The sequence below is a fragment of the Rhagoletis zephyria genome, unplaced genomic scaffold, assembly GCF_001687245.7.
Source record: "Rhagoletis zephyria isolate East Lansing unplaced genomic scaffold, Rhagoletis_zephyria_1.1 Rzeph_scaffold_06807, whole genome shotgun sequence".
NCBI lineage: Eukaryota > Metazoa > Arthropoda > Insecta > Diptera > Tephritidae > Rhagoletis > Rhagoletis zephyria.
Window position 1 is genome coordinate 4,354 of NW_016163890.1, and position 11,465 is coordinate 15,818.

The 11,465-nt window shown below is 35.4% G+C and overlaps 1 protein-coding gene across 1 annotated transcript; it reads left to right on the top strand.

The window, feature by feature from the left end:
* Window positions 1-4,210: 4,210 nt before the first annotated feature.
* On the top strand, window positions 4,211-8,161 carry LOC108373550 (putative uncharacterized protein DDB_G0268364; the record flags this gene model as incomplete). Its single annotated transcript, XM_017629464.1, has 2 exons — window positions 4,211-4,782; window positions 5,401-8,161. Coding segments are annotated over 2 exons (2,643 nt in total), but the record flags the coding sequence as incomplete, so codon positions are not given.
* Between the last annotated feature and the right edge of the window lie 3,304 nt (window positions 8,162-11,465).

Consider the following 11,465-nt stretch of genomic DNA (forward strand, 5'->3'; position numbering starts at 1 on the left):
TCAAAACCCGCAAATTTAGTACTGTTCGCTCTTCTAGAGTACGTTGCATTTCGAAACAATATTGCAATATTCATATACCATATCGAAAACTATACCATTTTGCATATTCCGTAAATTTTAATTTTAATCTGGCAACCCTGTCCAAAACTTTTTTCAAAGCACGTTTGTATCAACAGACACTAAGACATTAATCGAATCGTTTAAATATATCAATAAACTTACTGATAACGCTATCAACAACAATAAATTCTATTGCAGGAAAGTTTTTGTTAAATATATAGATCTTGCTACCGATAAAACCTTATTAAGTATTGCGGAAACATTGTTAAAATTTTTATAATCAAGGAGACGTTAATGACGTTATTGAAAAACGATAATCGATGACGACTTCGATCACAATGAAATCAATAAAAGTACGGATGAATATGAATAAATATTTCGATAGCTAAATTCAAAGTAATATCGATAAGAATTAGTAGATGTTGATATCGACAAATAATTAAATATTGATATCGATTAATACATTGATAACTTTCTGATTGATATATCTTTCTATGAGAAAATTGTATATTTCTATGAGAAACTTGTAAATTCCTGATAATCTATATCCATAACTTTTTGTTTCTCACACATTTTCAAACAAATGCTGGTGCTTAAAAAAATCTGTTAGTCTTTTCTGTTTTAATCTTTAATTTTTGGTTTCATGTTTTTCATTTTTATTTGTGTTTGCGGGGGTCTCAGCGCACTATAAAATGTTTGTTTTGTTTTGTAGTTACAGCGCACAGCTGCGTATGGCAAGTGGTCCGAGTGGTTTTTCGCCAAAATTAAATTAATCTCGTCATAAATGAAACAATGCCGACTCTGGCCTTGGCCACAATTCTAAGCTGACAGTTATAAATGTGATGCGCATGTACATATATGTACATAAGAGTACTACAACAGTGCATGCATATCTGCAAGTACTTACATAGATGCATATGTATGTGTGGATTTATCTATAAGCAAATAAATTTTATATTAAAACCAATTCAACCTGGAAAATGTTTCTCTAATGAAATGATACAAAAAATTTAATTTTTAAAAATTATTACCAAAAATTAAAATTAAAAAAAAATCTAACTAATGGCATTTTCGTTTCTACACAAAAAGGTTGCCCTCTCATCGCCCTCCTTTTACTGTTTGTGCGTAGAGGGCAAAGAGAAGGTTGTATTTTCCGGTAGAAAAGAAATCGGCATAAGAAATTCAAAAGTTGAAAAATCAGTAATTAAAAAAAGAGAGTTGAAAAAAATGATAATTCAAAAACTTTGGCTAAAATTCGAAAAAGTAAAAACAGTATTAAAAACTCTGAAATTTCAGAAATTAAAAAGCATCTTTATGTAATTACTTGCTTTTCCTAAAATGTTCCTAATTTTTTTCAACATTCTGTGCGGCTTTTGAAATTAAAATTATTACAAAAAAATAAAAAAAAGATACAAATGAAACTGGCACAGTGTGTCAATTGTAATTTTCGTCTACAACAGATAATTTGAACTACGCACATACATACATATGTATATACATATGTATGTGTGTATTCGCACCTGCAACATATTTATAAGTATGTATATATTTAGTATGTACTTATGTAGATAGATATGTACCCAGTGGGAAAATATAATGTGGAGTAATCGAAAAAATAATCAGTAAAACAGCCGTTTCCACATACGAAAAGGCATTTTTTCGCCACGGTGATGTCTCAAGAATATATGCGATTTAATATGAATTTTTTGGGACATTTTGTATAGATTAGTATGCTGATTAGATATTAAATAGTAACAGAATCTAGAACTCATAAGAAATACATTACATTCTTTGTCACGCATGTAATGCATTACTACTTTTCCCACTGGGTATGTATGTAGATATGCAGACATGTGTATATATACAGTGGGCAGCAGCGACGAGTACATGGTGATTTTTGTCAAATATTTGCAAGGTTTTAAAGTAAAATTTTTTGTCACAAAAAATTCCCAAAAATCAAACCGATTTTACAGCCGCTAAAATATTCACTAAAATCAATAAATTTACAAAACTCCATACTCAAAAAAATTGTATTTAAAAGCTGAAAATTTTAATGAAAATTTGTTTAAATCTTTTAGTTTGTGATAGGCTTGTCTGATCTGTTCTTTTAGTGTAAATAAAACGACGTTATTTCACTTACGGCCCAACGTTTCGCTAATCTTCTTAGCATCTTCAGGGGCGTGTTTATTTTATTATCTGTTACAAAAATATAAATACATACATAGNCAAATTATCGTAGTAAATGTTAAGAAATTATGAAAAAATATATCTAAAGCTTAAATTTTGTGTTAGTATTTAGCTTAATTCATACATATGTAGTTATGCCGTCACTTGGTCAAAGAAGAAAAGATTTAACTTAACAAAATGCATACAAAACGTAAAAAAACATCAATGTATTTTTATACTCGTTACATTAGCTAGATTTTCGGGGCTTAGCAATACTTTTAAAAAATATTTTTCATCAAAAATTGTTTAAAAACTATCTCAATTATCTCTAGACTTTCTCCAAAATTTTATTTTGTAAAAATATGTGAATAACTAGGCGGCAATTCTCTTCTAAAATATGTACTTCGGCTTTAAAGCCACTCAAAATGATTCTTACATATTTGTTAGCTTGATATTGAAAGAGTGAAGGAATAAACAGGTGGCAATCTCATTCAAAAAGCTGTCTTATATATCTTTAAAATTGTTCCCAAATCCCATTCCCATTCGAAACCATTCTTATATATTTTGATATTCTAATATTATCTTAATGCAATTAAGTGGCAACCTTAGTCAAAAATATTTCTGGATCAGTGACTGCCAAACTATGCAAATTTATCTTTTGTAGGATACTAGTTATGATAAAAAAAACTATGGTGCTAGTGAGGTGGCACCTTCATTAAAAAAAAGAAAAATTTTAAATATTTCTAAAACTGTACGGAAATTATCAAAAAAAATTTTATTTTTTTGGTAATACTTGCTTGCAACCCTATTCTAAAATCCTGCTGGATTCAAACTATTAGAAACAATTCTTATGTATTATTTTATAAAAAGAATCAATTCAACTAGGTGGCAACTCTATTAATATATTATGCATAAAACGTAAATCATAACCACGATATAATATTTAGGACATTATGTTCTAAGTTAGACAGCCCTGTTCCAGGAAAATTAGAAAAAAATCACATAAAAAACTAAGTGGCAACTTTATTCCAAATAACTTCTGGATTAAAACTCTACGAAAAAAATTTTGAATGGTATCCTTAATGAAAATAGTTGCTGAAATTAGTCGGTCATCCTGTTTAAAAATGCCTCTTGATCAAAGTTGTTTGGCAACCCTGCTCAAAAATGTCTATTTGAGAATCAAACCCGCATTACATTTAAAAAAATACAAAAAAAAATGGAGGTAGCCCCATTAAGAAAAATTATTTCTGGGTCAAATCTGTTGATATATTATAATTTGGATTATATCAAAAAAAAATATAAATCTTTTTCTAAATCAAATCCCCTTCACGGCCCTTACCTATACGTAGGAAAAAAATTATGAAATAAGCATATTTTGATGTATTTTTGTTTTCAAATTAAATTTTCTTTAACTATAACATTTTGAGTAAATTTTAATTTTTTCTTTGTAAATTTTACATCTCTAAATTTAAAGTTTTATCACATTGCTGTTTTGAACTTTTTGGTTTATTAATATAACTTCTTTATAAATTGAAATTTTTCAATAAATTTTATCATTTTTGTAAAATCTTAATTTTCTTTGTAAATTGTACCTGTAATAAAATTATTTCGGAGTTAGATTCATTAAAATTACGTTATTCATGGCCACCGTCAGCTGGAGTTTCTCGGATAAACTTACATTTCATTCGTCTGCTCCAACATTTCTTGAGAGATATCTGTCTTAGTACTCGCCTGAGGTTTGCATTCTCCTCAAAGGTTCATAGTATCTTCGGAAATGCCTTAACATCCTCATTTAATTTGTGTTATAAGTCAAATAAATTTTATTAAGCCAGTTGAGAATTGCAGAAGTGCACCAGTGAACATGACCGAAACAAAGATTTCAAAACATACATGTGAATTGAACATAGTTCCCATTTTAATTTTTTAGAAAGTCAATTTATGGCGAGAGTTTTTTATTAAAAATTAATTGATTACATAATTTAAGCAGTTGATTGTCTCGTTGTCAGTATTTTTATCAGTACAAAACTATGACTTCTCTGCTAATTCATTCACTTTTCGCCTTTTACAGCTACCCCTATTTTTGGCATTGCTTTTTATCAGCAAACCAGCTGATGGCGCTAAGCAGGACGAATCGCAAACTACAGCAAAACAAAGCGATGAGACAAGCACAGTGCTAATAACCACTGTTGCCGACAGCAACACCAAAGCAACTTTGAAGATTAGCCATAATAGTACCTTCAGCTCCAATAATACCACAAAAACTACCGAAAAAGCCAGCTACCCGAAGAAGGTACAGTCACTGAAGAAGCGACCAACGAAAACGCCCACATCCTACGTGACCGCGGCGACAACGTCAAACTCGAAAAGCAAACGCAAGAAAGTAACGGATGTGACGGCCGCCTTCAAGGACTTACCAGCTGACGATTTGGAATTCATCAAAGAGTTGGACAAGCAATTCCAACTGCATGGCGAAAACATCAAAATCAAGGTGGAACACGACAACACCACCGAGAGCGAGAAGCAGAATAGCAAGCGCACCATTGACGGCGAGTTGGGGTGAGTGTAAGCAGAAGGTGGTGCTGGATGGAAGTTGAGTTGGAGATATTTACTAACCTATTTTTAATTTTCGCAGCTATGGCGCCTACTCTTCGCACAACGGCTACCATTATGAGCGGCCCAAATTTGTGTTCTATCCTTACTCGCAACAGAACATACCCGCCGATGCGCCTGGCTACTANGGACACCAAAGCAGCTTTGAAGATTAGCCATAATAGTACCTTCAGCTCCAATAATACCACAAAAACTACCGAAAAAGCCAGCTACCCGAAGAAGGTACAGTCTCTGAAGAAGCGACCAACGAAAACGCCCACATCCTACGTGACCGCGGCGACAACGTCAAACTCGAAAAGCAAACGCAAAAAAGTAACGGATGTGACGGCCGCCTTCAAGGACTTACCAGCTGACGATTTGGAATTCATCAAAGAGTTGGACAAGCAATTCCAACTGCATGGCGAAAAGATCAAAATCAAGGTGGAACACGACAACACCACCGAGAGCGAGAAGCAGAATAGCAAGCGCACCATTGACGGCGAGTTGGGGTGAGTGTAAGCAGAAGGTGGTGCTGGATGGAAGTTGAGTTGGAGATATTTACTAACCTATTTTTAATTTTCGCAGCTATGGCGCCTACTCTTCGCACAACGGCTACCATTATGAGCGGCCCAAATTTGTGTTCTATCCTTACTCGCAACAGAACATACCCGCCGATGCGCCTGGCTACTATCCACCCAAGACGGATGTCAGCATTGAGCCTTCCTACTCATATGAGCTTCAGCCGCAGAGCTATGTGGAGCAACCGGAACATGGCGCAGAACAGCCGCCAAACGTGCTTGATGTGCCGCGCCATCCGCATCAACCGACAACGCAGCAGGCACAGCATGGCGGCTACGAGGAGCCCGTCATCGTCTTGCGCATACCCGGTCCCACCAAGTATGCCTCTCATCTTCAAACGCTGCTGCAGCAGTATTTGGAGATACGCGCGGCGCAATACCTGCGCATATTGGAAGAAGCCGAGCAGCAGAGCCATCAGTCACATGTACAGCACCAACAACAGCAACACCAAGTGCTTCAACAGCAGCAGCACGAACAACAAGCACATCTGTACGAAGAACAAGTACAGCAGCAACAGCAAGCGGTCGCACCAGCGCAAGCGTACGCTGAGCCAACGCATGAGCTGCAACCGCCAACGCATGGACAGCATACCGCTCAGCAGCTAACTGCAGCAGAAGAGGAGCATGCCTATTCTCCTGAAGTGACGTATGCGCATCAAGTGGTCGCTACTCCACAACCGATTGCGTATCCGGGAATCAATGAGGTCTACCAAGGCTACAAGGGAAAAGTGAATGCGCAGCATGCAGCACCACTTCAGCAACATCATCTGGTGCAGCATCAACATCACCACCAGCAGCAGCAGCAGCAGCAGCAAGAAGTAGAATATGTGCCACAGCAGCAAATTGAAGCGGAACATCCGCAGCAACAATACTTTGTACACGCCGCGCAGCAGCCGGCGGTGCCGCAATACTACTACGTACCGGAAGCACAATTTGGCGCGCATGGCGGCAGCACACACTACCAAAATGTCTACTTTATGGCGATATCGCCGCAGGGCGTCTACGATGGGCATGCGGCGCAGCACGCGGCGTCGTTGCAACACCAGCCCATCTATGTGCAGGAGGAGGAGCAGGAGCTGCAACAACATCACCACCAACACCAACCGGCAGCACCACAGCAATCGCTGCAACNGCTGCAGCAACATCATCTGGTGCAGCATCAACATCACCAGCAGCAGCAACAGCAAGAAGTAGAATATGTGCCACAGCAGCAAATTGAAGCGGAACATCCGCAGCAACAATACTTTGTACACACCGCGCAGCAGCCGGCGGTGCCGCAGTACTACTACGTACCGGAAGCACAATTTGGCGCGCATGGCGGCAGCACACACTACCAAAATGTCTACTTTATGGCGATATCGCCGCAGGGCGCCTACGATGGGCATGCGGCGCAGCACGCGGCGTCGTTGCAACACCAGCCCATCTATGTGCAGGAGGAGGAGCAGGAGCTCCGACAACATCACCACCAACACCAACCGGCAGCACCACAGCAATCGCTGCAACAGCATGAACAGCAACACGAGTTGGCTGCCGCGCATGCCGAAGCGCTGAACGAGAATAGCCCACGCCAAACGCACACCAAAGTCATTTACACGCACAACAGCGAGAAAGGCGCCGCAGATTATGCCGGTAGCTATAAATTGCCATCGATACGGCCATTCGAACGCCATGCCAGCACATCAGCAGCAGCGTACCACCACCAGCAACAACTGCAAGCGCAGCTGCTGCACGAACAGCAGCACGAGCAACTGGAATTGGAGCAGCAAGAGTATCAGCAGCCAGAGCTGCACCAGCAGCAAATCGACTATGATGCGGCGCCCACGCATGCCGCCTCCGAGAATGAACAATCGGCTGCAGTCACACCGCGTCCATTTAATTATCACGCGCATAGCGCAAAACCCGCGCGACGACGCGGCAATCGTAAGCGTGGCGCTACAACGCCTCCAACCACTGCGGCGCCAAGTGTCGCGCAAGTAGATGAACACTTACAGAAGATACGCAATTTCGTGCGTGAGAATTTGGGCGCCCAAATGAGTACGGCTGTGGAGTACAAAACGACGACGGTGGTGAAGAGTTAGGCAGGCGGAGGTGACGCGTGTGGAGAGATGCTTGCGCGTGATGCGCTTCGATGCGGTGTGCGCGCCGTGAAATATGCTACAAAATGCGAAATGCATGGGATACTGAAATAATTTTTTCAACATCATTTTGCGCCAGTTTCTCATTTACATACGTACATACATACGTATAACGAATAAGCCTAGCTACCTTGAATTCCTAGTTCTCTCATATTTTGTAACATAAATTCGCAAGAAAATATACATAATTTGCATCTCATCTTTAAGGAAATCGATTGCAGAATCGTAAAAAAAATGTATTCCTTAATACATAATTTAGTGGCTCAAAACGCTTAAAAATTAAAAATTCAATTTGAAAAGTCCTTTTTAGTCTGCAGTTTGTTGTCCGCTACTTGAGAGAGATAACTCTTTAATTGTTGGCGTTATAGTAAAAATGTTGAGCGATTTGAAAATTTAGTTCAATAATCGCGTTCTACTGCATTAGGTTCCAATGCCAATAAGAGAAAAAAAGCTACAGGCTTGCCAAAATAGCAGAATAAAAGTTGCTCAATTCAGATCTTATTTGCTAATTTGAAAGAAAAAATGCGTTGAAAAATCTAGAAAAGCCACAAATCAAAAGCCCGTGTTCGCATTTTGTATAAATATTTCATAAATTTTGCGCATCACTATTTTTGTATTTGAAGTTGATTTATTTTTTATTTCATGTGCTTATTTTCTGCAATTTTTCTATGCCATTTTATCTTTTAGATAATTTCATTTTGTTCAATTTCTTGTCCTTGCCACTTTTTTGTCATGTACATTTTTTTTTAGTTATCTTTCACAATCATTTAATAAAGACTAAAAAATAACATTTGAGTGAAACAAATTGTATTAAATTTGTGCAATATTTAGCATTTAAGCGATATGTACTTTCATAATGTGCTCAATAAAATAAAAAAAAAATACTATATCAAAAACGTGTGTAAGAAAAATTGATGTTTTTATATTATTTGCAAATGAAATATTTTTTTTTGGTGGTAGCTCTATCAAAAATATTCTTAGTTAAAATATAATCAATAATGTTGTATGATAACCGCATTTTTATATTTCACGTACTTTAGTTATGCCATTTTGTTTATAATTTTTTGGCAGCTGGCCACCTTATTTGATTTATTTTTATGAGTTTTCTTTCAATATTATTTTTTTGTTTTATTTTTTCCGATCGGTAGCACCGATATTTTAAAAGCGGAATTATTAAACGCAATTTTTTTGTTTCATAATTTTCAAATAGTAATCGTACAGCAATTTTTGGAGTAGTTAATAATTTTTTTTTTATTTTTTGATAAAACCATATTCCAAGCAAAATGTTTTGGAAAAAAATTATTGAAAACCCTTTTTTTAATATACCCATATGACAATATTGTTCTTGGATATAGAATTTATTTAGAATTTTAATTTTTTCTTCGACCACTGTGTCTGAGTAATTAGAGGTGCATACTAGGTTCGTTGCCTGGCCCGAGCAACAACTAAATTAAAATTGGTTTTTTTTTGTAACAGCGGTCGCTCCTCGGCGGGCAAGGGAAAACCTCTGAGTGTATTTTCGCCATGAAAAACGCTTTTCATAAAATCCATTCGCTGTTTGTGTAACAACAATAAGACGCACACCACATATCGGAGAAGAAGCAAATGTTTTACCGCCAAAATATTGTTATTATTATAATATTAATTTTTCCGCTATGTGGCAACTACACACATGTATCTTCAAAATAAAATTTTGACGCAAAACTCTTTGTTAAAACAAACTTGATATAGTGTACAAATTGCAATATTTTACTTAGCTAAAAAATTTTAATTTTTTCAGATTTTGTTTTTAGGTGGCAGCCTTTCTCAAAAATAAGTTCCGTATTTATGTAAGTTACTTTTTTCCTGCGAATTTTATAGAGATGCATTTTCTTCAACATATATGGTAATAAAAAATTATTATAAGTAGGTGGCAACTCTGTTTAAAACATTTAACGCCAATAACAATATATTTTGGTCAACATATTTTTATTTTTTAAGAAGTTTTTAAAACTTACAAGAATTCTTCAGTACTCATCGAGATTTTTAATATAGTTTTTGAGAATTTTCCGGATTATATGGATCAAGCTGGAATTCTTAGAATATTTTTCAGGACTTTTTGGAATTTTTTTGCACATGATTTTTAGGGAGTTTGTGAAGGTTTTTTCGCTGTTGGTTATGAGAATTTTGCCAGAATTCTTGGAGTTATTTGGAATTGTGTTTTCGCAGAATCTTTCTGAATTTTTCGACAATTATCGTTTTTTTTTTTGTATATTTTCCATTAATTTCTGGGACTGCCGCTTTTTTCGGTATTTTTTTTTTAAGTCTATTCGATTTTTCTTTTTTGGTGTTATCGGATTTTTTGGGAATTCTTCAAGATTTTTCGGAAATTTTAAAATTTTTTTGGAGGTTTTGGAAAATGTTTTCTGAATTTTCCGGGAAGCTGTTGTAATTTTTAAGACCTTTTTGGGGTACCTAGAAACTTTTTTCGCACTGATAGGAATTTTCATTATATTTTTGAGAAGCTTTGAGTATTATTTCTATTTTTTGTTGCAGTGATTAAAACTTTTCGGAACCGTCGAAATTTATCGGTATTTTTTTTTTGATAATTTCCGGTAGTCTTCGCCTTTTTTGGTTTTTTTTTACCCTTTTCGAATTTACCGGAATATTTTCAGATAATTTCGGAATGGTGTGATTCTTTCGGATTCTTTTCAGTAATTTCTGAAAGTTTTTGCTATTTTCGGGGCGTTTCGAATATTGTCTATTTTTAAAAAATTTTAAGGTCTTTGTCAGGATTTTTATGGACTTTTAAAATTTTTTGAGGAAATTCGGAATTCTTGTAGAACTTTTCGAAATATTTTCAGAATTTTTCAGATTTTTTTCAAAGCCATGGGGCCATTATGGACATTTCCGTTGTATTATTTAGACATTTTTATTATTCTTGTTTGATTACTGGGAATTTTTCTTCTTTTTTTTTGATACTTTCCAACTGTTGTCGTTAATTTCAGTAGATATAATTTTTGGATATTTTTCAATTATTCTTCGGCGCTTATCGGTATTTTTGGAGCTTTTAGAGATACTGTCGTCACGGACTTTACTACTTAATTGGTAGATATAACAACTTTTTAGCTCTATTATATTTTCTACCATTTTTACCAGCAAAGGCTAAAAATCTACCAATATTTTGCGGAAAGAAAGCAGAGAGATTTAATTCAGCATACATACATACATATTTTGTCTTCAAACATACCTTAAATAAAAATAAAAAGTTAACTCTGATGGAGAATATTTGTTAGAGCTTCGCTCCAATTAAATTAATAGAGGGCTCGAATTAGGACATCCGTGATTGAATCAAATTTTATACAAAAATTTTTTTTTTGAGCATTCGGTAGTGAATTCGCTTTTTCAATTAAAAATATATTTGAGAAAAAAAAACTGTAATTTTATTTCATTCGCTTCGAATAGAGTTTCATTCGATCACGGATGCCGAGATTCGGATCCAGTTTTAGGTATAGGTTTTTTGTTAAATATTTTATCCACGTTAAATACATTTTTGGTTGTTTAATATAAAAATACAAAGCGAGTTCATACGAGGTGATAGAAGAAGTACCAAAATAAAAATTACTGTTACTATTAGTTTTTTCGAAGTTCGTGCACTGTCTTTTGTAATACTTTAGAAATTCTTGGAATATTTTTCTAAATAATTCGCTACTTATTGTCATTTCCCTTGTATTATTCAGACATTTCCAGGACAGTTCTGGAAAAATATTTTAAAAAATTCTGAATTTTACTTTTTTAACACTTGTCGGTACTTTTTGAATATTCTTCATTTTTTTTTAATTCAGTCGGCTTTTTGATATTTTTTGTATTATCTTCAGGGTTTCCTCAACACGTATTGAATTCTTTTGATAATTTTTTATTAGAATGATTCTCACAGATTTTCGGGATGTACCAAATT